Source organism: Globicephala melas, chromosome 4 (genome assembly GCF_963455315.2).
Source record: "Globicephala melas chromosome 4, mGloMel1.2, whole genome shotgun sequence".
NCBI lineage: Eukaryota > Metazoa > Chordata > Mammalia > Artiodactyla > Delphinidae > Globicephala > Globicephala melas.
Window position 1 is genome coordinate 1,198,107 of NC_083317.1, and position 25,355 is coordinate 1,223,461.

At 59.5% G+C, this 25,355-nt stretch overlaps 1 protein-coding gene across 1 annotated transcript; it reads left to right on the forward strand.

Moving 5' to 3' along the window:
• Positions 1-10,401: 10,401 nt before the first annotated feature.
• POFUT2 (protein O-fucosyltransferase 2) lies at positions 10,402-22,452 on the forward strand. Its single transcript, XM_030835617.3, has 9 exons — positions 10,402-10,647; positions 11,933-12,183; positions 14,155-14,299; positions 14,888-14,998; positions 17,425-17,491; positions 19,243-19,368; positions 19,653-19,833; positions 19,985-20,108; positions 21,092-22,452. The coding sequence occupies exons 1-9, from the start codon at positions 10,517-10,519 to the stop codon at positions 21,243-21,245; spliced, it is 1,290 nt and encodes a 429-aa protein (XP_030691477.1). The 5' UTR covers positions 10,402-10,516; the 3' UTR covers positions 21,246-22,452.
• Positions 22,453-25,355: the final 2,903 nt, after the last annotated feature.

Below are 25,355 nucleotides of genomic sequence, written 5' to 3' on the forward strand. Positions count from 1 at the left end.
TTGTCCTCCGCACCCCTGTTGCTGTGCTCTCTTCCGCGGCTCCAAAGCTTCTCCCCTCCGCCACGCGCAGTCTCTGCCCGTGAAGGGGCTTCCTAGTGTGTGGAAACCTTTCCTCCTTCACGGCTCCCTCCCGCTGGTGCAGGTCCCGTCCCTATTCTTTGTCTCTGTTTATTCTTTTTTCTTTTGCCCTACCCCGGTACACGGGGAGTTTCTTGCCTTTTGGGAGGTCTGAGGTCTTCTGCCAGCGTTCAGTGGGTGTTCTGTAGGAGTTGTTCCACGTGTAGATGTATTTCTGGTGTATCTGTGGGTAGGAAGGCGATCTCCACATCTCACTCCTCTGCCATCTTGAAGGTCTCGCGAGGCTGAACTTTAAGACATCAGCATCTCCAAGCAAATATCTTAACTGCTAAGCGCAGGCAGCACCGCCAGGATTATTAGAATTCACGTCGAAACCCCAAACTCCCACCCCTCCCCCACCACCAGAGCCTTCCATTCCCCTTCCCCCCAACCCCCCAAGACACATCCGTCCCTTCCCCTTGGCGACACCAATGCCTCGGATGGGCCTTGGTTACGTCCACAAGGCAGGACAGGAAGCGCCAGGCACCCACTGGGCTCACGGTGCCAGCACTGCGTGGCTGTGGCTTCTCCTGTAGGTGTCCCAGCTGAGGGGGTCACAGCCCCTGGGCTCCGGGCTGACACTGACTCGAGCACCACAGCAGGTCCCGGCTGAGCTAAAGGCTGCTCAGGGCCAGCCGGGCCCAGAGGAGGGTAGACGGAGCCTGTCCCCGGCCTCGGGCAGACGGGGACCTGGGCGTCCTCTCACCCACTGCAGGCATCGGGCCCCAGCCCCAGCCCCACGCTGGAACCTGCTGGTGGGCCTCCCTGGGGGGAAGTAAGGCACCAGACAGAGAGGGAGGGCCCTGCAGGAGGGGCTGATGGAGGGATGGACGGGGCCTCGGGGGGTCTGTGCTGGGGGGACAGGGGCAAGCTAGATGCCTGGAGGTGAATCCGGGCAGAGAGGAGTCCCAGGGCTGACCCCCTCAGCTGCAGGCACAGCTCCTGCTAGCTTTCAAAGGAACTTTCCTGACCTTCTCACGATCTAGGCTTTCCCAGGTTCCTGAGAGGAAGACAGAAAGTTGTGGTTTGCTGTAAGTCGTCTGGTTAGACAATGGAAATTCCACCCCTGTGGTCTCCGATGGGATAATTCTCAAAAGCCTCCAGGGGCCCAGATGGACCAGCTAGCTCTGGGGAATCCTCCCAGACCCAGACCCTCATCGTTCTGGGGGGCTTGGGGGTCCCAGGAAGCTCAGTGGGGTGGTGACGGTGTGAGTGTAAATGCTGGAACCACGCCTCCCGGGAGTCCAGGCCCAGGCCTCCGTCTCCAGAAACTTCCTACGTTCAGGACCCTGGTGCTTACTTTGCACTTTTCTGTATCTGTAAAGCCAGGCGGCGTCTAAAGGCCACCGGATGCTGGCATCTCCGCCTCCTGTACGTCTGGCTCCCGGGGGTTCCATGGGGCCTCTCTACTCAGTGCTCACCCCATCCTTCTAGAAGTGTGTTCTGCCAGCTTATGTGGCTGAGCCATGAGTGCCCCCACGGGGACAGGAGAGAGACATGGCGAGATGGAGAGAGAGAGAGAAAGTGAGGCGGGGCTGGGGGAGAAGACAGGGGAACGGGGCAAGGGGAGGGAGACGGGGAGACAGACACACAGGGGACTGGGGGTGTCAGAGGGCCCCCAGACTTCGTCCTCTCTCCCACTCTGCCTGTTTGCTCTAGACCCCAGGACATTCTTCTCTTTTTAAAATTGAAGTAGAGTTGATTTACAATATTGTGTTAGTTTCAGGTGTACAGCACAGTGATTCAGTTATGCATATAAATATATATATATAATTTTCCAGATTATTTTCCATTATAGGTTATTATATGATATTGAATATTGTTCCCTGCGTTATATAGTAAATCCTTGTTGTTATATATAGTAGTGTGTATCTGTTAACCCCAAGTTCCTAATTTATCCCTCCCCCCACGCTTTGGTAACCATAGATCTGTTTTCTGTTAGTCTCTTTCTGTTTTGTATATAGATTCATTTGTATCATTTGTATTTGTCTTACTCTTTCTGACTTACTTCACTTAGTATGATATTGATGATTTCTAGGTCCATCCATGTTGCTGCAAATGGCATTATTTCATCCTTTTTTATGGCTGAGTAGTATTCCATTGTATATATGTACCACATCTTCTTTATCCATTCATCTGTTGATGGACATTTAGGTTGTTCCCATGTCTTGGCTACTGTGAATAATGCTGCTATGAACATAGGGGTACATATATATTTCTGAATCATAGTTTTGTCTGGATTATAGCCAGGAGTGGGATTGCTGGACCAAACGGTAGCTCTATTTTTAGTTTTTTAAGGAAGCTCTGTACTGTTTCTCCACAGTGGTTTGCCAAGTTAACACTCCCACCAACACTGTAGGAGGGTTCCCTTTTCTCCAGCATTTATCATTTGTAGACTTTTTCATGATGGCCATTGTGACATGTGTGAGGTTGTACCTCATTGCGATTCCGGTTTGCATTTCTCTAACGATTAGCAATGTTGAGCATCTTTCCATGTTCCTCTTGGCCATTTGTATGTCTTCTTTGGAGAAATGTCTATTTAGATCTTCTAATTGATATTGCGTTGTAGGAGTTGTTTGTATATTTTGGAAATTAACCCCTTGTCAGTCACATCGTTTGCAAATATTTTCTCCCATTCTCTAGGTTGTCTTTTTGTTTTGTTGAGGGTTTCCTTTGCTGTGCAAAAGCTTTTAAGTTGGATTAGGCAGGACATTCTTCCTTAACCTCGAGTTCCTGGGAGTTCAGGTCTGTCTTTGCAGCCAAGAGGCCTCACTAATACGTGGAGGCTCAAAGAGCCGTTGCCTTGAACACCAGCCCCGCCAGGCATTTGACAAGCGTTTAGCGCGTGTTGGCTTTAATTACTGTATTCTAATATTTGATACAAATTCTATTTGATTGTGAAGTTGCCCCAGCACCCCGTGTCCCCTGGTCCTGTCTGGGGCTCTGGCTCTAAGCCCCTTTGGAGATATTGGCTCAGATGTGACTCTCTGGTCCAGAAGGTTCCCACAGACAAGAACTGTGATAAGAGCCTGGCCTGCTTTCTCCAGCTCTGGCTCTGCTCCAGCGGCTCCTGCCAGAAGCACGCTATCTTCCCCAAAGGAAACAGCTCAGGCCACGTGGTCTGCAGACCTGCCTCACCCCAGGCACTGACCACAGCTAACTGCGCGCTCACACTGCTATCTGTTTCATCTTCTGAGACCTTGTTTGTACCATGGTTTTGCAGGGTGTTAACATCACTCAGTTACCCAGATGCTGCCCAGATTTTGAACTGGTTTTGGTAGACATAACCTATTATATCCTTCTTAAAAGCACCATTCTCAGCACATTTCCATCAATTAACAAAATTCAGAGAAGGGAACTTTTCAAGTAATTTTAGACAGGTTATTATTAAGAACATCTGCGTCATCTTTTTAAAATGTTCAGTAACCTCACGGTGACAATTTTTTTCCTCTGTGCCATCAGACACATTCTCTGCTGGATGTATAAGCTAAACTCTGGAATAAAGTAATTTGGATAAGTGCTGAAAACCAAAGCGACTCGGTAATTATAGCAATTTTCCTTTCAAGTTCTGCTGGGCGGAACAGGCATTAATGTGAGAGCACCCGCAGAGCCCACTGGCTGCAGTTCACAATCAACCACTGTCCCTGTTACCAAATCTCACTCAGGAGACCTCGGGGGGCCACACCTGGGACCCACAAACTATCCCCAGAATGAAGGGAGAAAGGAGAAAAGAGAATGGGGGATTTAAAAACTATGAAACTATCATGTTCCAGTTTGTAGTGATAAATTTTAAAATCTAGACTAAGTGAATAATTTTCTTGGAAAATATAAAGCACAAAATTGACTCAAGCAGAAATAGGAGATCTGGTCATTCCAATGGTGGGGGGGCACAGAAAAAAAAGTAGCCACAATTTTATCCTTAAAAAGGCACCAGGCACAGGCAGTTTTATGTGTTTCCAAAACCTTTAAGGTATAATCTCTCTGCAAAGGAGGGACAGAATTTAGGAATGTAAGCCCTGGAGACCAGCTGCCGAGTTCTAATACCATCTCCACCTCCTACCAGCAAGGTGACCTTGGGATGGCCACTGGAACGCTCTGTGCCTCAGTTTCCCCATCTGTCAACTGGACGTGAAAATAGTGCCTAATTCATAGTGTTGACCTGAAGGTTATTAACTCATGTAAAATATATACAAATGCCCCTATTGCAGAGTAAGAGCTCTATACAGATGAATTGTTATGAAGAGTTAACATTATTCCGAGGCACAGAAAGGACAAGAGCATCACAGTTTATTCTATATAGCTAGTCAAAACCCTGAAAAAACAATGGTGGGGATCACACACACACAGACACACACATGTCAATAGGGACACAAGATTTATAAAGGGACGGAATTACTCTAAATAAAAGCATCGACAGAATCCAATACAGGAGCAAGTAAAGCTTATCTCAGGATTGCAAGGATGAGTCGACATTATAAAATCTGTTAGTTCACTTTGCTACGCTAAGAGATGAAAAAGAAGAAAATCCTCCATCACCTCAAAAGAGAGTCAGTCCCCCCAAAAGCATTTGGTACCAGCTAACATTCTTTACTGAATTTCAAGCATACACAACTGCAAGATCTTCAGGAAGCCAAGAATGGGACGAAAATTCCTCGACCTCTAACAAACACTGTGCTTAATACATTAGAACAGGGGTCAGAAAACTTCTATAAAGGGTCAGATAGCAAACATTTTAGGTTTAGGGGGCCACATGGTCACTGTCCCAACTATGTGACATCACTGTTACAGCACAAAGCATTAGACAATATGCAAATGAGTGCACGTGGCTCTGTGCCAATAAAACTTTATTTAGAAAGAGAAACTACCAACCGTGGGCTGGATGTGGCCTTTTGGCCATAGTTTACAGACCCGTGCGTTAGAGCCATTCACGTTACAGTCAGAAACAAAAGAAAGATACTGGATTTCATGTTAGAGTCCCAGTGAATATAATAATACCAGAATATATACGTGAAGTACAAACACTAGAAAGGCAGAGATACAAATATAATTATTTGCATAATGACTATTTGTCTAGAAAATGCAAAACAATCAACCGGCAAACCAGCAGAATCAAAAGTGGCCAATTTTAAGGTCAACTTACAAAAACAATAGCATTTATTAAAACGGCAGTATATGATTATAACCTTTCATGAGAGAAAGGGTCCTATTTGTAATAGCAACAAAACCCAGGAATAAACCAAGAAATGAGCGATTCTGACTTAAAAGAAAACTAGAAACGTTACTGAAGTTCTAAACCACTGGCCAGACAGACCCCTTCCTGAGCAGGGCTCCCTGTCACACCAATGTCAGTTTTCTAAATTGTGCCCCCACACTCAGCGTGATTCCAATAGAACTGCCAACAGGGCTGGTTTGAAACAGCTAATTCTAAACTTCACGTGGAAGAGAAAATGTGCAAGGTCCATTGAGACATATTTTTAAAACGACATGAGAAGGAACTTGCTGTAAAAACCATCGTAATTCACGCACTGTCATTGTGCAGAAATGGACACATTGGTCAGCATTGAAAGACCAGAGACTGAACCACGTTTGCGGGAAGTTAGCTCATGACGAAGGTAGCGGTTCACGTCGGTGAAGAAAGGATACCTTTTTCAGTGAATGACGATGTGACAATTGTCGGTGCGTCTGAAAAAAGAAAATTATAAACCCCAGCAGCACACAGGGCCCATGCCGAAGGCGCCCTTCCTCACAGCCCCCGGCAGCTTCTCCACTTCTCGCCCAAGCTTGGAACCTAAGGTGAGCCTGGACCTCCAGCACCTACAGAGACAAGGCTGAGCGGGGGTGGGGACACGACCTGATGGAGAAGGGAGATTGATGGGGGGACACGGGGATGCGATGGCGGGTTACCGTGACACCAGACAGTGACAGCCACTCCATCTGGGGTGAGGAGGGAACAGAGGGAAGGAATGGGGACCATAGTGGGGGTCACCTGGGGGGTCTGGGGGGGATTGTGTCTCAGCTGCAATGATTAGGCCAGGGGGTCTTGGGACAAAGGCCCCTCCACCCCCTGTCCAAGTTCTCAAGGGCTGGTCTAAAAGCCACTCCCCAAAGTCCACCCTCTGAGTTTCTGGAACTCAGCTGGAAGAATATGCGATCCAGGCCGGACCCAGAGTCCAAGCCACACAGGGCAGGGGTCACGTGGAGCTGTCACCCCGTGCTCTGCGGTAGGGCCTCCTCGAAGATCCCCGCTCTGCCTCATTCCAAGGAGGAGCCCCAGACCGCCCTCCTGGCTCTGCCTGTGCTTCCGCTGACACAATCATCTGAGAGAACCCCGCCCTCCCAACGTAAATAAGCAGGCTGTTAGATAAAACAAATTACGCACTTTTTGACATTTGCCGGTGTTTTTATCCCAGAAAGGCTGTAGGACAAATTCTCACAGTCCCCTGTCCCCCACCACCTGGTAGCCCTCTGCTTGGGGGAGACACGGTTTCCCACCGCTGCAGCCCACCTCCCAGCTGGGCCAGAAGGGAGGCTCCCATGCAGACACAGATGTTTTCGGGGTCCTGCCCCCCAGCAGAAAACCCACTCCTGAGGCATGAACAGGGATCCAGAGCCAGAGCTGGGGACCCAGAACGTGACTAAATAACTTTCTGAGTCACCTGTGCTGGGGGTGACCAATTTCTGTTTCCATGAACTGACGTGGCGCAGCCTCTGTTTTGGGGGGACGTGACAGGCTGACTTTCACGCTGGGTCTAGCTTCCCCCGACTGCACCCCAGGAAGGAGAGGCCCTTCCATCCCACGGAAAGGCCAGGTGGGGAGCTCAGCTGGAAGAATATGCAGTCCAGGCCGGACCGAGAGCACGAGCCAAACAGGGCAGATGTGAGCTGATCTCAGGAAAAGATATTTCCTGATCAACTGGCCAATAACACCAGCTATTCCACAGCACCTGGTTCTTTCTAGCCCCCCGCCGGGGGCTTCTGAGGCTGCAGCATCCCTGCAGAGCGGCCAGCGGGACAGCACCTCGTCACGCTCTCACCGTGGACCCCCGGGAAGCCCCGGGGCACCCTTCCTGCACGTGCCGTGAGCCGCCACCCTGGAGGGCAGGTCCCTCTGTGGGCAGGCCACCCAGGGATGCTGGGCCCACGTGCTGACCACGGGAATCCACACGCCCCCAGGAAACCCCCGGCAGCCTCACAACTTGGTCACCTGGGCACCTCGGCTGTCCCACTAGGGAGGTCCTGGCAGGCGACCCCCAGGTGCTCCTGTTAAGAAATGCTTCTGGCACGTGGCCTATGGCCACAGAGCCCAACCCAGAAGCTGCCTGCCCAGAACTGACTCCGACAGCAGTCAGCTGCCCTGTGCCCGTCCAGGGACAAACGCCAGGACTGTTTCCAGGAATCGTGATGAGCGAGGGGGGCAGGATTCCACACTAAGTCCCGAAGCTCGTAACACGTGGATCTGGTAACTCACTCTGTGCCCTGGAAAGCATCGGTGAGAAATGTGTGTATCGGGGTGTCTGCGACCCCAGGAGAGCTGCTCCTCGGGATCCCGGGACCCTCCACCAAGCCTCAGGCTTCTCAGGGGCGGGGCCCAAACACCCAGTGTCCTCCGCGGGAGGAGGCTGCCCGTGTCCCGCGTCCAGGTTCACGGCATTGCAACCTTGGCGTGTTCTCGTCACTGGCTGCCCATCCTGCTCCCGGCGCCCGGCCCTGCCTTGTTCCCACTGACCCTCGGCGCCCCTACCCCGTGCAGGGCCAGGCAGCCCTGAGGCTGCCCTTCCCCTGTCACCTTCTGCCCCCACCCCTGGGCTGCCTCCAGGTGGGCTGGGGGTGTTTGTGAACGTGGTCAAACTGCGGACACGACTAGACAAAGCTGGGGGGGGTGCAGGGCACTGGGCTCCCCCCAAAGCACCATCGGCTCCCTTCTCTGAAAAGGGACCTCCCCCCACCACGCCGTCTGCTCGGAGTAGGGTCCCCAACTCTGGGCAGGGACTCGCCCTGGAATCTGGTTTCCAGAAGAATCTCTCCAACCCCCTTTGGAGATTCCTAGCTCGGAGTTGCTCTTGTGTCTTCCCCACCAGTGCCGGGACCCAGGGTGCCCAGGGCTGCCCCTTCTGAGACCTGGGGAGACGAGGCCCTGGGGCCCAGCAGGGGTCGAAGCACCGGCTTGAACAGGTGTGGCCCCGGAACTCACAGGACACACTTGCCTGGACCCCACGCCAAGGGCCTTCCTTCTCCCACCTCAGGTGTGGATCCTGGCCTCCTCTTTGCGGTCCGCTGACTGGGCCATGGGGCCTGGAGTAGCTCTTGGGTTCTCTGAGCAGGGAAGACTTGGGCCAGATGGACTCACCTGGCTCCCCTGCTGGGCCCAGCTCCAAACCGGCTCCTTCCTATCTCTGGAGGCTCCCAGGAGCCTCAGGGCGGGGCCCTTCCTCTAACTGCCTCCACGCCCTCCGACGGCCTTGGGGAAGGACTCTCTTGCCCTCTTGTGGCCAAGACGCTGTGGGTGTTCAGGCTGCTGGTGGAAGGTGGACGCACCTGGGGATGGAGTGAGAGGAAGCACTTTCTCAGAGGTGAGGGGTTCGGAAACTTGACACCCAGTTAACAAACCTTAACCACTCGGAAGAGTATGGTGCAGGCGGAAGAAGGAACCTACTTTCAATTATTTGTATAAAGATCTTTTTTTTTCTCTTAAAGACTCATAAAACCTCTCCTGGGTCATTCCTGGTAAAGACCATAATCCAGGGATCAACCAGGAGATACAGGAGGAGAGAGGAGGGGAGAGAAGGAGAGGGGAGGGGAGGGGAGGGGAAGGGAGGGGGGCCCATGGAGAGGAGGCGCCCCTCCCTCAGATAACGAACTGGGCAGCGGATGCCTGGCACCGGGAGCCCCAAGGCGCCCCGCGGGGCTCTCCTGTCCCTAGGACTCTTTCACCAGGGGGTGTTTCCAGAAGAAACAATGGTGGCGGGGCCAAAGAGGGCCCCTAGACCTCTGCGAATAAACAGCGGGGCAGTCACCATGCTGGCCCCAGGGTCCTGCAGCAGGGCCAGGACCTGCACTGGAGGTCACAGGTCTTCCGGCAGCTCTGTCCCAGCGGGAGCTCCAGCTCCCAACGTCCAGTGGGAGGGGCGGGGGCCGCCCTGCTCTTGCAGCCCTTGCTGGGGAGCGTGATCTTTGGTTGCCGGGTGTTTTGTGACTCTCTCTCTAAAACCTGCTTTGGCTTCAGTTTGGGTCCAGAGCAACAGAAAAAGTGTATCCTTCATCCCTTTGCATTCAAATCTTTTCAAAAGAGCAAATATTTGCCCACAAAAATACCTGTTGCTCTTCCGACATGGCCCAAATGCCCAGCAGTGTGGGCAGTGCACTCCCGGGCAGCGATGGAGGAGAGGGGCCGGCTGCCTTTGGCCACTCGTGGCCCTGTGTGGCTGCAGCTCTGTGGGCACCCGGCGAGGAGGGCCGGGCAGGGAATTCCACCTTGCAGGCCTCTGTGCTCTCAGGGGTGAGGGAAAGGCCCTCCCTTTCCCGGGGGGTTGCATACAGGCCACCCATCCTGGAGAGAACATGTAGGTCTGTAAGGGGGTATCTTCAGTCTTGTCCAAGGATGGAACGTGGGTTTTGTTTGTGTCCCTGGAGAGGGGAACTCAGGGTGCTGGGGGGTTGCACACTGGAGGCTTCTGGACTTCCCAGAGCCCCCGTGGTGATCTTTCCCGGGCCAGGGGGCTGTAGGGGCCTTGGTCTGGTCTGGTCTGTGGCGAGCAAGCAGGTGTGGAAGCTGGTTTCGTCCTGCATACGGCCCCCCAGTGCCCCCATCAGAGAGTGAAGCCCTGACAGGCAAGGTGTCTGCACTGGCTGGAGTCGCTGGGACCCATTCGTCGGGCGGGCCTGCCGGATCTGCGGCTCAAGTAACCCACCTGGCCAGCCGTGCGGGCCTGGGTCAGTCCTCTGGCTTGCCCTTCCGCAGCCCGCACGCTGACCCTGTGCGCGCCCGCCGCGAGGGGAAGCAGCGGAGCCCAGGCGGAGGCCCGCGCGGCCCGCAGGTGAAGGTGTCTGCGCCCCACGCCGCGTGGCCCCGCCCTCGGCGCCAGCCCCGCCCCGGCCTGTACCCGGCGCGGCCCGCAGGAGGAGACGTCCGCGCAGCCCCGCCCCCGTCTCGGCCCCGCCCACATCCCGGCCCAATCCACCAGCCCATCAGTGCCGCCCCCGCCCCTCGGCCAGGCCCCGCCTCAGCCCCCAGCGGCTCCGCCCGTTCTGCCGCAGCAACGCCCCGACTCGGGATCTAGCAGGACTCATGCCCTAGGTGGGCCCCGTGGCGTTGCCTTGGTACAGACGACGCTCTCCACGAGGGCGGGCTGCACTTCCGGGGCGGGGCACGGCCAACGGAAGTACGTGACCGCCCGGGGCCATGGCGGCGCTCGGCGTCTTCTGCTTGCTCCTCGGGGCGGTATCCTGGCCGCTGACCTCGGCCTCGGGCGAGGAGTTCTGGCCAGGCCAGTCGGCAGCCGACATCTTGTCGGGGGCGGCGTCCCGCAGACGGTAAACGTTCTCGGCTGGGCCGGTGGGCAGGGACCCGGCGAACCGGGAGGCGGGGCTCGGAGGGCCGGGAGGCGGAGCGGTGGAGCCTCGCTGTCCCCTCGCCTCTCGGGACCCCTGGCCTGGGGCCGCGAGTCCCCCGGAAGGGCAGGCTGCAGGTCCGCGCAGGCCGGGGGCGCCTGTTACACGATGCGGGCCTTGCCTGGAGTTCGAGGAGCCCCCGAATCAGATGTTCGAATGGGGCGGTTCTTAAGAAAGCCCAGCTTTGTTTCCCTGCAGGAGAATATCCGTCCCATCCAGGTGTGGGTTGTTTCATAGATAAGTCTCGGGGTAAGAGACAAGCGTCGGTGCCGTTCAGCAGTTACTGAGGGCTTGACCGAAAACAGACTGCTGGGTGCGGGGTGTCAAGATGGTAGATGGGCCTCTTCCTGGCAGGCTTGGGGGATTGGAGGCTCAAGCCAGGGAGCACAGCATGGCCTCGTTTGCAGTAACGGAGATGCAGAGAAGGGGGCGGTGGGGACACAGCAGAAGCTGAGGTCTCCTGCCTGGGGCTTGTGTAGAGAAGTCTTGCTTTGCATACGGCAGCCGTTCTCAGAGTGCGTCCAGGGATCCCTGACGTGCCAGGCCATTTTCGTAGAAAGGCCTTTTGCCCACACTCTCTCGAGAGTTTACTGTGGAGATTTACCAGAGACCACCTGGCCTGTGCTACCATAACACAGGGAATGAGAAGCAGACGGGAGAACCCAGCAATCACCAGACCAAAAAGAGATTTGCAGAAATTAAAAACAGTGCCGCTCTTGTCCGTCATGATTTTTGTCTTGAAAAATACACTTATTTTTCATTTGGAAATTTGGAAATACTAATGATAAAGGTAATACGTTTATTTTTGTTATTTTTAAGGGAATTCATAAATACTTTTCTAAAGTTCTTGCTTTAAATTCTAAATCAGGAGTCATCGGTAGATTTAACCCACATAAACAGTAGCCTTTGGGGTCCTCGGTCACCGTTAAGAGGTTTGAGAAGCCCTGGAGGGTGAGCGCTCAGATTCTGCCTGCGAGACTCCGCTGGTCTTAGCTGTGAATTATTGCTGGTGGTTAAACGGATGCTGAGATGTCTTCTGCTCTTACTTGCGGGCTCTTGAAGTGACTGGTCCCCTGGAAACGGGTGGGCCGCTGCCTCCACACTACAGACCAGAAGCTACTGACCGCGCTAGGCCGTGGACGTGGGGTGTTGGGTTTTCTGTGCGGAGCCCGGCCCTGAAGAAGCACTCTCCTGCCCTCCCTGCCAGGTATCTTCTGTACGACGTCAACCCCCCGGAGGGCTTCAACCTCCGCAGGGACGTGTACATCCGGGTCGCCTCCCTCCTGAAGACTCTGCTGAAGACTGAGGAGTGGGTGCTGGTACTGCCCCCCTGGGGCCGCCTCTACCACTGGAAGAGCCCCGACATTCGCCAGGTCCGGATTCCCTGGTCCGACTTTTTCGATCTTCCAAGTCTCAGTAGGAACATCCCCGTCATGGAGTACGAACAGTTCATTGCAGGTGAGGCGGGCGGCGGTCCTGTAACTGGGACCACGCGGGCATTGGTCTGGGCGTGAACGTCAGGCCCGGCCGAGCCCTCGGCCAGCGGGGCCGTCTCCTCTTGGGCCTTTGCTCTGCCTAGGGGCCCTGCTTCCGTTTCCCCCACTACCGGCGATTTTGACCTTTCCATAGTTTTTCTAGGGAAATAGATCTGAAGCATGTGAGCCATGTGTCCCCTTGCCTCCGAAAACCCCGGCCACCTGGTGAGCTGGAGCTGTGGTTGGGGGGGCAGGACCACAGGCCTCCCCCTGTGCAGGCCAGGCTGGTCTTACCTGAAGGAAAACACGCTGCGTGCGTGGCGCTGGCTGGGTGCTGGAGGAGACATGTGACCACACATCCTGTCTCATGTGGTTCTGGACAACCTTCTCATTTTCATGTTTTTAAGAGGAAAGGGTTGAAGATTTCCTAGAATGAAGGTACTTAGAGCACACTGTTGCTTTATTCAGAAGACATAAACAGTCAGGGACACCTCTGCCCAGATCCCTGGAGCAGCCCGGGAGAGCGAGTCACAGCTCCCGAGTGGTGGTCTTCGCGCTTCTGCTGTGTGAGGGCCTGGCGGCCTGAGCGTCGCTGCTGCCCCCGACGCCAGGCCCACACCGCAGGTTGTCAGGTTCTGTTCTCACCACTCCGCAGACCCTGTCCCGCGGGGACCTTCTCTGCGTGGGGCTCCGCTGTGGCTGCAGGGCCACCGGATGACCTGCTGCCGTCCGCACTCCTGCTGGGGAGGCAAACCCTGCGGCTGGGGAGCAACCTTCCTGACCCGACTCAGCCCGGAAGCAGGCTCGGCCTTGTCTGCACGGGCCCTGGCGCCCAGGGGACCGGCCCCTGACCTGCCAGCGCGGTGGCACCTCGGCCACGAGGGGTGCTTAGTGACTGCAGACGGCTGTCATCCCTGCCGCTCTGCAGGCCGTGTCCCTCGGGCCGGGCAGTGGGGTTGGGGACTGAGCCCCCGGGTGACAGTGTGGAGGTGACAGACCCGCCTTGACCAGCCCAGGTTTACCACTGCAGAGGGGACAGGCATGGGGCGTCACACCCGGAAGGCCTCCAGGCCGGCGTCTCAGCCCCGGTGTTGCATCCCCCCGCCCCGCCGTAGGAGCCCAGAGCCTGGGCCTCGTGCTCAAGCCAGAGAGAGTGTGGACGAGACACTGGCTCACTCGCGGTGGCTCTCTCGTCAGTGCGCTCTGTCGTTGCACCTGTGAGCACATCTTCACGTGTCGCCGAGTCGTGGCTGGGAGGCGCCAGGTGTGGGAGGAGCAGTGGGTGAGACGGACACAGGCCGCGGCTCTCCGGGGCGTCCTGTTGGGGGCGGGGGCAGAGCATAAGTAAGTGGCGGGGACACGCAGCGCTCGCGGCAGTGACCAGAGCCTCAGGACGAGAAAGCAGGAAGGGGTGCGGAGTGTTGGGCGGTGGCCGTGGACTGGGAAGGCATCCTTTTTGGGGAGATGCAGTTTGAGTGGCCTCACGGGTCAAGAACGAGCCCCGGAGGGGACGGTCCAGGCGGGTCAGCTATTCAGGGGTCCCGGGGAAGGAGCACACCCCCATGGGCTCCAGGCATCACAGGGGGGCAGGTGCAGGAGAGGAGAGGGGCAGAGCGAGGGCAGCCTGCGGCCGTCGTGGGGACTGGCCCCGCCCACGGCGACGTGTGGGTGTGGCTGGAAAGAGAAGGGGGCCCAGGCAAGGCCGGATGCTGTAAGAGGTTGGGGCGCTGAGCGGCCCAGAGGAGATGCTGGCTCCTGGACACGCCCCCCAGGCAGCCCTCCCGTCCCCTGAGGGACCCCCATGTCCCGAGGTCACTTGTTCCATCATCTCTGCTTTTATGAGCTTCTTCCAGTCCTGTTTGGGAAGACGGTGGCGTTAAATACAGTGGTACTTCTCTGTATCGCCGCAGCGCGTGCTGTGGTCACCGTTACTGTCGGTCCTTGTCTCCTGCAGAGTCCGGCGGGCCCTTCATCGACCAGGTCTATGTCCTGCAAGGTTATGCAGAGGGCTGGAAGGAGGGGGCCTGGGAGGAGAAGATCGACAGCCGGCCCTGCATCGAGCCGCCCCTTTACTCGCAGGACAAGCACGAGTATTACAGGTGCCACCGCGTTCGGGGACTCAGGCTGGTTTCGAAATACCGGGCTGAGACACACTTAACCTTCCCCGTGTTGTTTAACGCGCGCGAGCGTGGTCGTGGCGGTGTTGTCACCCCAGACGGAGCTGCCGTCAGAAGAGCTGCCTGTGGAAGTGCTGCTGTGTCCTCCCCAGCCCCGCCCAAAGCGCCCCCACACGGGGGACCAGAGTAATCCGGTTCTAGACCTGGAGCAGCTCCGGAGCTCCTGAGAGCACAGCTGCTTTAAGGACAGTTACTGTCAAAACTGGCCCTGGCCCGTAAGCGTTCGTTCCGCCGGGCTGCTTCCAGGCCGTCCCTGCTTTCCTGTCATCGTACCGTCCAGGTTCCTGAAGACGGCTTCCGTGGTCTCATCAGATCAGATGAAATTTGTGGTTTCTTTAAAGATTTCCACAAGGTCACTACCTGTGATCACGACCAATAACTTGTGAAAACTTACTGGTGAACTAAGAGAACTAGCTGAGATTATCCAGATCGGGCCGTGCGTCCCGACTTCACTTACTGCCTGCGGAAAGAGAGCCGCACTAACCGGGTGCCGTGGGTCTTGTTTTCCAGAGGATGGTTTTGGGGTTATGAAGAGACGCGGGGTTTAAACGTGTCCTGTCTGTCTGTTCAGGGGTCGGCTTCCATCATCGCCCCTGTGCTCCTGAGAAACACGTCCGCACGGTGAGTGTGTGGTCTCTGGGTGATGGCTGGTGCGAGGGCACGTGTGTGAGCGTGTCCGTGTGTGCCTGTGCTCCGTCCTGCCTGCTGGCCCGCGGGCGTCGTTGGAGGGTCAGACCTCAGCCGCCCCCCACCGCTGCCTCTCGAGCCGGGGGGCCAGCAGTTGGGCTCCAGGGGAGCCCCCAGGCGGGGCGGCCGTGGCTGTTCTCCTCCCGGTGCTGCTTGGAGCGGCTGTGCTTCTGAGCCTCACGACGGGGGTCTCTGGTCCCACCCCTGGTGGGCGGTGGGGTCGGATTTACACCCGGATCCTGCCCTGGGGTCCTGTCGAGGTGGTGGGGCGAGCCAGGGCCTGCTGGACGCAGCAGGGCGTGAGGATGGGCATAGGGGCAGGGGGCGGGCAGTAAGAGAGGGGCGGGGATGAGGGCCGTGGGGTCGTGAGGCTGTAGCAGGGGGAGGGCCGGGACAAGAGCGGGACCAGCGGGGCCGGGAGGGTTTTGAAGTGACCACTGAGTGACCGGGGCTGGGGCGGCAGCCCGGAGCTGGCCTTGGAGGTTCTGCATGGGCGAGGAGTGCTTCCCCTCGGGGCCACCCCTGAAATCAAGCTCTCTCGCCGGCCTCCTCGAAGCCTGAGCTGTGAGTGGTCAGAGGACCAGCTCAGGCCTCTCCTGGACACCGCCCTGGAAGCTGCTCCTGGCCTCGCGTGTTGGGAGTGTGTCTGCATGGCCGGTTCCGCCTGGAAGCAGAAAACCAGCCGCACAGGCCCCGCCCGCCCGCCCTGCCACCAGAGGGTCAGCAGGGAGGGCTGGGGTTCCGGGCGAGTGGCAGGGTCTGGTGCGCCAGGCGAGCTCCTCAGGAGGGGCTCGTGCTTGGTTTCTAGGCAGGTGTCCTAGGAGTTCCCTGCAGGTGTGAGTTGCTGGGGACTTGGGGACCCTGCGAGGGCCCCTCCTGTTAGCCACCTTCAGTGTCCCTGAGCCTGCGCACGCACAGGGCAGGCCTCCTGTGCTCTCCGGGGCCCGGGAGGGTGCAGACTGTCCCAGCACGGCCCCAGTGTGCCAGAACGCCAGGCCGGCTCCCCCCGGGCCTGTGTCAACAAAACGCAGGCAGGTCCACGGAGGCAGCAGCCGCCTTCTCTGCTCGGGGGGTCCGAGCTCCTCATAAGAGATGAGGCTGCTGAGGGTACTGCCTGCTGGGGCCCCGCGTCGCTCATCTCACAGCTGTTCGCATTTGAAAAGCAGGTCTGGCCGAAGCTCTGGGCTGTGGGGCCGTTTCTGCCGAGTCCCGTTTGTGGGTAGGGGGCTGAGCCCAGGGCAGACTTGTGCCCGGAGGCCCCACTGTTTAAGAGAGACGCAGGGGGCTTGACAGCGGGGAGATGGCGGCGCTGAGACCCACGAGGCTGGACGGGGGTGGGGGGAACCCCACCATGCAGAAAACTCAAGATGTGAACAGCACTAACCAGAGAGAGAAGGTTGATACATTCAGTTACGTTACAATTAATAAGTCTTGTCCATCGATAGAAGGCGTTAACAGAATGGAAAGACAAACCAGAGAGGGATGTGCTTGTAGCCTGTCAGTCACGTCAGTCAGTACAGGGCTGGGTCAGATGCAGGCAGAGCTGCTAAGTAAAGATTAGCGAGTAAAGGGCAGGCGGCCTGGTAGCAAATTCAGCAGAAGACGCTGTCAGGTGTACCGCCGAGGAACACGCCGCTCTTAGACCCCAGGGAGACGCAGGCCGCCGCCTCCCAGACGTGGCCTGTTTCTGGAGGGTCCTTTCCACGTGTGCTGATTCTTAGGTTGATTAGCAGAAAGGCAGACCACCTTTCCCGCCCCTCACTTTGTGAGGAGGGAGTTGAGCCTTCCTTTAAGAAGGGGCTGGCTTTGGCTGGAGAAATACAAACATGATAAGGAGTCTGTTTCATTAAGGTGATTTTTAAAAATAAGAGTAAATACTGAGTTTTGTTCCTTTGGGGTGGCATCGTTATATGGCTTTGCCCTTTATCCAGTAACATGATGAGTTAAGCCATAGATGTTCTAATACTGAACGTTTTTGCATCCCTGGTGTGAACTCCATTTGTCACGTGTGTCATCCTTTTAATGTATTGCTGGGTTCTGTTTGCTAATTTCATGTTTTGTTTACTTGTGGGGTTTTTTGCGTTGAGAGTCAGTCGAGCTTGGTAGCTCAGCCAGTTCAGCGGCTGGGACAGGAGAGCGTCCGTCGATGTTTACAGCCACTTAGGAATCGACAGCTTCTGCAGGCAGCTGCCTGTGAGAGGCTCAGCAGAGATTTGCCCAGACGCACCCAGGCGACCCAGCAAGGTTTCACCCTCTCGGAGTTCGTCCCTGATTGTTCCCTGGCCCAGGGCCTCCCACATGACAGTGCTCTCTGGAGCGTGTGAACATAAAGACCTTCTTTTCTTGTTGTTTAAAAATAGGTCCGTGATGTTAGACCGAGCCGAAAACCTCCTTCACGACCACTATGGAGGGAAGGAGTACTGGGACGTGAGTGTCGCATGGCAAGCACCTCTGTACATGTGTTTAGTCTTGGAAAGCCCAAGACCCTCAGCAGCTCCTGTTTTCCACCTGCTGGCTAGCCTGTGAGGCTCTTAGCAGGCGTGGGGGAGGGGCCGCCGGTGAGCGTTGCCCCTGCCCCAGGAGTGCTCCAGGGAGCGGCTGGGGCGTCCCGGGCCCCTGCTGCACCGCATCGGCTGTCCTTTCCTGCTGGCGCGTTCAGAACCTGGAATTAGAGCTCCGGCCGTGTGTCCCCAGCGTTGAAAGGTGGGGCGTTCTGTGCCCCGAGTCCTTAATAGCGGAGTCGGGCTCTGCCCTGAGGGGGAAGCGCTGGCTCTGGGTGCACAGACAGTGACAGGGAGGCAGGTGGGCGAGAGGCTTCTCCCGTCCTCCTGGGGGTGGGGACGGCTTAATCGTCAGGCGTCTGGTTTGGAAAAGAGGCGCAGTTCTGCCGACGGGGGCCCGGTGCAGCAGTCTGGCAAAAGCGCCAGACGTTCCCTGAGAAGAGCCTTTGGCTGCAAGGTGGGGACCCAGCTGAAGTCGGCCTGGCCTGTCAGGGGCTCTGCCGGGCGAAGGAGCCTCCAGGGGCATCAGGGTGGGTGGGCTGCAGGGGACACGGGGCCTGCTCCCCCAGGTCCTGGGACCTGTGCAGAAACTGGTCTTAGAAGGGCCATTTGTGCGTTGTTGGAGCGAGGTAGAAGCGTTTAGGCAGATTACAGCTTTCTTAAGTTAAAAATGAGCACTGAGCTCCCTCAAGGCAGATACTTTGCAGCCTGGTTTCTCCCCCTCCCCGTGGGGATCTGTGCCCGTCTCACCTGGGGCTCCCGGTGGATGTGTCCCTTCTCCCGAGGCCCCTGTGTGGGAGCCGGTTTCCCTGGATCTCTGCACCTTGGCTCTGCGACGGTGTGGATGGAGCCCCGTGGCCATGCCCCCACCCCGTTTCCGCATGGTGGGCGTGGTGTTTTCTGCCGCAGGGGCTCCCAGGCCTGTTGATTGAGGTGCAGGTTTATTATTTATAGCAGCTAATATTTGAGAAAGAAAAGCGTGGTATTTGCTGTCAGGAAAATGCAGTTGGTGTTCTGTTATCTCTGCACCTACTTCACGATGAAGGGCAGCCCCGCATGTGATGAGGTCCGTCCCTGGACCGCGTCCTGTCCTGTCCCTGCAGGGCGTTGGTCAGTAATCAGTCCCCAGATGGACCCAGTCAGGCCCCCCAAGTCCCGCCCAGTCGTCACCAGCCTCAGCCTGTCTGGTCCTTCCTCCACCTGGGGAAATGGGTGTCATGCCCCCTCTGCAGCCCCTGACCCCCAGCTCTCAGGGTCTGCCCTGTCTGGGGGTCGTGGATGCCTCCTGTGGGCGGGCTGGGCAGGCAGAGGCCCCCAGGTGGGACCCTGCTCCCTGGACTCGCGACCTGGGTGCCTCCTGGGCGGGTTGTTGCAGAAGCGCAGAAGTGTCAAAACGTGGACACGGTGGTTCTGTGCCTCATGACAGCACTGTGGTCCCCACCAGCCCTGAAGGGTGGTGACCCCCCTCGGCACCTGCGGGGGGGGAGGGGTGATGGGCGGGGACCCCGGTGCGGGGGGAGGGGTGACGGGCGGGGACCCCGGGGTGGGGGGGGAGGGGTGACGGGCGGGGACCCCGGGGTGGGGGGGGAGGGGTGACGGGCGGGGACCCCGGGGCGGGGGGGAGGGGTGACGGGTGGGGACCCCGGGGCAGGGGCTCACGGTCTGTTGCACCTGCAGACCCGGCGCAGCATGGTGTTCGCCAAGCACCTGCGGGCTGTGGGGGACGAGTTCCGGAGCAGGTACCTGAATTCCACGGACGCGGCCGACAGGATCCCCTTCGAGGAGGACTGGACCAAGATGAAGGTGGACCCCACCTCTGTAATCCTTGGCGGGGGGATGCATTTTGTCTCTAGATGCCTCACAGCTAATCCCCTCCTTCAGGAAAGGGCAGAATGGGAACACCCTTGTCTGTCGCAGGGCTGCCGGGCCGCACTGCCCCAGGTGCCAGAGATGCCGCTCGTCAGCAGGGAGCCCCCGTCCTGGTGCAGACGTAGGGACGTTGGCCAGTAATCGGTCCCTAGATGGACCGATCAGGCCCCCCGCGTCCCGCCCGATCGGCACCAGCCTGTCTGGTCCTCCTCCACCAGGTCCAGCTGGGCTCTTCGCTGGGGGGCCCATACCTGGGCGTCCACCTGAGGAGGAAGGACTTCACCTGGGGGCACAGGGAGGACGTGCCCAGCCTGGAGGGGGCCGCGAGGAGGATCCGCAGCCTCATGAAGACCCACCAGCTGGACAGGGTGTTCGTGGCCACGGACGCCGCCAGGAAGGGTACATGGCTCCATCCGCCTGTCCCTCCCACAGCTAATGGGAGGGGGTCGCGCTCCTGTCCTCCTCGCCCCTCCCCCCACGGCCCTGCAGCGTGAGCGCATGCACACGCATGTCTCCTGCGGCCCCGTCACCTCCCGTGATGCACCTGCAGAGCTGGATGGGCTCCGGAGGCTGCTGCCCGAGATGGTGCGGTTCGAACCCACGTGGGAGGAGCTGGAGCTCTACAAGGACGGGGGTGTCGCCATCGTGGACCAGTGGGTCTGCGCACACGCCCGGTGAGCAGCCTAGCGCGTGTCCGAGGCTGAGTCCTCACGTGCAGACCACCAGCTCGGCCCTCCTTGCCTCACCCGGGGCCTCTCCTCTGCCGCGTCTTGTCTCGGGGGCAGGGCCGTCCCCGCTCCGCCCGCCCCTGAGTCCTGGTCCCCAGGTACCTCTCGGGCACCCGCGGGGCGCCCTGCCCAGTGTCCCGTCCTTGTCATGGGAGGCAAGCTGTCCACAGGGACCTGGGCCCGGGCCTCGGGGCTTCCTCGGGTTCATCTGCCCCCCGGCGCTGGGAGAGCAAGGCTGGGGTGAGTCGGGCACTTGGAGGAAAGTGGACAATCAGAGCAGAGTAGGTGATTTTCCCTCTCCTTTCAGAATCCTCAGACGTGCTGGGTGCAGGGGCGTGTGTGGTTTACCAGGTAGAGGTGTGCCCTGTCCCGTTCCAGGGGACACCTCCTCCAGGCTGAGCAGAGGGCTGAGGGCTGCAGGGAGCAGCCCCAGCCCCGCCCTGTGCTCTGGGCCCTGCCCCTCGGCCCCGAGGTTCTGCTGGTGGGGGGCGGGGGTATGGGGTTCGGGGCTTCGCTCTTCCCCGCCCGCCTTGGGCTCAGGCCTGGCGGTGACGGGAAGCAGACCTCCAGCACGTGTGTTCCTAGATGCCGTCCCTGGAGGGGAGTTTCCTCCTCCTCCGGCTGCGGCTCCGCCCTCAGCGGGAAGGCCTGCGCGGCAGGTTAAGCTTGGCCCTGAGCCCCTGCCCCGAGCAGCTGAGGTCTAGCAGTGGCCGGAGCCTGCCCCCGGTGCGGGAACTGTCACCCGAGCCCCTGCGGCGGCCGCAGCCTGGCCCCTGGGCTCCTGCAGCCCAGGCCGCTTGGTGGCGGTGGGCCATGGGGAGCCCCGGCCGAGGAGCCTGGGCTGGGGGGCCGGGGGGCGCCTGGGGTCGCGGGTGGGCGTGGCTGGCGGGTTTGCTCCGCAGCCCTGGTGACCTCACGTGTCTCAGCAGGTTTTTTATCGGCACCTCGGTCTCCACGTTCTCTTTTCGAATTCACGAGGAGAGAGAGATCCTGGGGTTGGACCCCAAGACGACATACAACCGGTTCTGTGGGGACGAGGAGAAGGCGTGCGAGCAGCCCACGCACTGGAGAATTGCGTACTGAGCCGGCCCACGGGCGCCCCACACGCGGGCTCGCAGCCGCCCTCAGGACAGGTGTCCCCGCCGGGGCAGGGACCCCCCGGCTGGGCAGCAGGCTGTCCCCTCTCCGGTCTCAGGCCTGGGAGCCCTACGGAGCCACGCTGCGTCTGTCCTGCCTTCCCCAGGCCCACCTGTCTGCCGTGACCCAGCGCCGCCGCTTCCCCGGGATGCGGGCTGTTGGCTCCAGATCCGGAACCGTGTGTCCGCGGCCAGCGAGGCCCCCGTGATGCCTCGGAGGTGCCGGCTTGTCCTTGTTGACCTTGGTCTGGAAGGTCTCCCACCGCGTCGGGCAGGCCTGGCCCCTGGGCTGCTCGTGTCCCGGGCGGCGGACACAGTGTTGCCGCTCCCTGTGCCACAGAGCAGGGCCCTTGGTCCTGCCCTTCTCCCCACGTGGGACCCCGTGCCAGCTGGACGGCGGGCGAACCACCACATCACAGGGCCGGTCTGAGGCCTTTGGGGGCCTGTGATGCCCTCGCCCCGTCCGCCCCCACTGCCTGGGTCAGAGCATCGGCCCCGTCCGCCCCCACTGCCTGGGTCAGAGCATCGGCCCCGTCCGCCCCCACTGCCTGGGTCAGAGCATCGGCCCCGTCCGCCCCCACTGCCTGGGTCAGAGCATCGGAACGTTCCTTGGCGAGTCCCGGTGCTTTGTGTGCTCACGGGGACGGGGGGCCCCCGCCGGTGGTCTGCAGGGTCCATCCAGCTGTCCAGGCTGTCTGGTCTGTGACGGCCACAGCAGTACGAGGGGTGGCCAGATGCTCGTCCTCGGAGCCCCTGTGGTCCCCGCGCGAGGGCAGGGGTGCAGCTGAGAGGAGCGGGGCCACTCCAGCCTCGGAAGGCACCTTGGGGACCAGCTGCTGCGGGGCAGAGGCCGGTCTGCAGAGCCCTGTGTTGGGACTTCACGGCCGCCACGAGGGAGCTGCTGTGAGGGCACTGCTGGGGCCCCACCCCGTCCCCTCCAACTAGGCGCCCAACTTCCCACAACACCTGGGGTGACTGGCGACCCTGCAGAACCCATGAGTCTGGGCTGCAGCCGCCCCGTGTCTCTTTCCTGAGCTCTAGAGAGGCCCTGATCATACGGCGGGGTCCTGCGGTGTCACCGCCGTGCCGGGTGAAACCGCGAGATATTTATTCTTTGTCTGTTTGTACATCAAGTATTAATAAAATACGTTTTCTAGAAACGGTGCTTTTTCCCACCTTGCGTCCTCTTTCGGCCGAGCGCTGGTCCAAGCATCTGGGCTCGGCCGTTACCTTCCTCTTTAAGAAAAGCTGCGTTGTCGTCGCCTGTGTGTACGGGTGTGAGCATCGGGTGTGAGCATCGGGTGTGAGCATCGTGGAGGCACCGGCCGGCCACCGCCTGCCCCGCCGGCTCTTCGTTCCTTGCACGTTGGCCGCCAGGCTTGGTTGGAAAGAGCCCGCGGTTCTGCAGGTGTGAGAACTGCTGTCGTCTAGGGCCGAGGGGGCAGCAGTAGAGCCTCCCGGGGGCTGCATCCTGCTGGGAAAGACCAGCCAGCGAAACCCCACCCTAGAGGGCAGGGCGCGTGGCGGGAAGGCAGGGAGCTCCGGGAGCGGGTGCGGGCCATGCCGCGGAGGGGGCAGGGGTGAGCCTCAAGGGGCAGTGAGGGTAGGGCCGCTGGGGGTCTGCGGAGAAGCGGGGGACAGCCTGGAAGCTGGGCTCCAGGTGACGCTGTCAGGGCTGCCGGACGCGGGGCGGGTGGTCGGGACGTGGCGTCTCAGCTGCTGGAAGGACATGGCCTGGGGCCTGTGGTCTTGGCCGTGTGAAAGGGCTGAGGGGGAGGGGCCGCAGGTGGGGACCGTGATGGCGGGCAGGGCCGGAGGAGGAGGAGGCATCCGGGCATCGGCGGGCATCGCACCCCTGTCCTGACGGGGAGACACGGGAGGAGCCGCGGCCTCGTGGGCCTCCCTGGCCCCAGGCCTCCCCGCGCTCTCGGCTCCGCCGTGTCTGACGGGGCGCCGGGCAGGCCACAGGAGGGCCATCGTCAGAGCCTGTCTGGAGCGTGTCGTGCCATCGTTGGAATTTCAGAAACACATCGAGGGTGAAGGAAGGTGAGCCGGGGGGTGTGGGGTGGGGTCTCTGTCCGCCTCAGTGGGGGCATGTGTGGTAAGTGTCCCCCGAGGGCTCCGGAGGCAGCCCCCAGGAACAGCAGCCGTCCTCTGCAGGCCGGGGGGCCCGGACGCGGGACCACCTCCCTACATCTGGGGCCGCCCCCACCCTGCACCCTGATTTAGTGCCCGACTCTGAGGTCACAGGGTCAGCGCTGCACCGGGGCTTATACATAAACCGCCTGGTCACAGCGGGCGTCCCTGCATTACTGGGCTGGACAGTCCTGCTAGATCAGGGCATCAGGTCCTGCAGACAGCGGGGGAGCCTTGCCATTGCGGGTCCCTGGGGACCCCAGCTGTGCGGGGCCGGTTACCCTGCACCACGGGCCAGGCTCCGGGCTCCAAGGGCAATCACTGCGAGGTGGCACCTTTGTCCCCATCCCTGGGCGAGGAGTGTGTCGTGGGAGATTGTTTTCTTATGATGATCAGTCTGCTGCTTTCAAAGCCCAGGGGCCTCCAGAGACCCCATTTCAGCAGATAACCCTCCTGTGAGCTGAAGGAGAACGGAAATCATCCCTCTGTGAAACGATGACTCTTCAAATTGTCTTTTGCTTCCTGTGGGCAGCAGGCTCTCGTCGGGTGGGTTTGTTGTAAGTCCAGCTGTCAGGGGGTCAGGGCGGTGGTTCTCCGCTCGCAGGACAGCCTGGACAGGGACGGGAACATGGATGGGGAAAGGCAAACCTGGCTGACCTCGAGCCAGAAGGCCCACGCAGGCCCTGCGTCTCGGCCAGGCCCTCCCAGGACGGAGGGTGGTGGCGTGGACACGGACCTTCCAGCACGAGGCCCTTCACCCGTCCAGGGGGGGGCGCCATCACGATGCAGTCTAGGTTAGGAAAGCGGTCACAGAACATTGCCAGCTTCACCTGGGGACTGATTCTCTGGGTGGTGCTGGTGCTGTCATCCTGCTTTTCTACTTCACAGAGGGGTCACTGATGTAAGACCACCCACGTGATCCCGAGGTGCCCTCTGGGCCGCAGGCAGACCCCTCATTCACCCCGTGGGCACTGAGTACCCCCCAACCCTCCGCCCCAGGGCTGGGTGTCCTGATGGAGTCGGGAGAGTGGGCGCTGGGGAGGCCTCTGCTCGAGGGCGGACCAGGGCCTTAAGTGATGGTCAGGGAGCGCGTCCAGCGCACAGGGCCAGCCGGTGCCTGGCCTGGCGGGAGAGCCTTGGAGGAAGGCGGCAGTGCTAGGCCTGGAGTTTGGAGGGGCACCCGCCTAGCTTGTTGGAGAAGCACGGGCAGGTCCCAGCCCGCTCCCAAGGTCTCGGAGCCCCGAGGCCATCAGCAAAGATTCCTGCTGTGGAGTGGGCTCGGGCGGCTGTGTGTGGGTGGGGGCAGGAAGGACCCCCCGCACGGGTCGGGCCAGGCTGGGTGCCCCAAGACAGACCTTTGCAGGTGGAGGGCGAGGGAGAGCCAGATGCCAGAGGTGCCTGGTCAGAACGTGGGGAGGAGCAGCTGGGAGATAACCAGGGCTGACGGCCGCCCTGGGCTGCTCCAGCCCACGGCCGCCTCTCCTGGCGGGACTTGCGGGCTGTCACACGGTGGGGAGGGGCCTCAGCAAAACCCCTCCCAGCTCTCCTCTGGACCCCTCAGGCCTGTTCCAGCTGACATCTGACAAACCCACTCATAACTCATCGTTAACCTTTTATAAACAAAGGGGAAGTGTCGAACCCGGGCGTTTGAACTTTCAGGGGTTCGTCTCCTCATCTGCACAGAAGGTCAGGGAGGCAGGCGCGTGGGCAGGAGACAGCGGCTGATGCTCTAAAATTGTTCCCCTGACCTCGAAGGCAGGCGGCAGCTCCACCAAGCAGCAAGGCCCGGCCCGAGACAAATATTCACGTCCCTCCCCGCCTGCCTGTCATCTCTGTGATTAAGCCAGGTCCTCGTTCAGTGAGGCGATGACACAGCCAATGAACTCTTGCAACACCGTCACCGGTGCTCAGAGAAACCCAG

Coding starts and splice junctions, on each gene's coding strand:
- POFUT2 (XM_030835617.3), top strand. CDS start 10,517: ATGGCGGCGCTCGGCGTCTTCTGCTTGCTCCTCGGGGCGGTATCCTGG. Junction 12,184..14,154: donor GTACGAACAGTTCATTGCAG/GTGAGGCGGGCG, acceptor TGTCTCCTGCAG/AGTCCGGCGGGCCCTTCATC. Junction 20,109..21,091: donor TGGGTCTGCGCACACGCCCG/GTGAGCAGCCTA, acceptor GTGTCTCAGCAG/GTTTTTTATCGGCACCTCGG.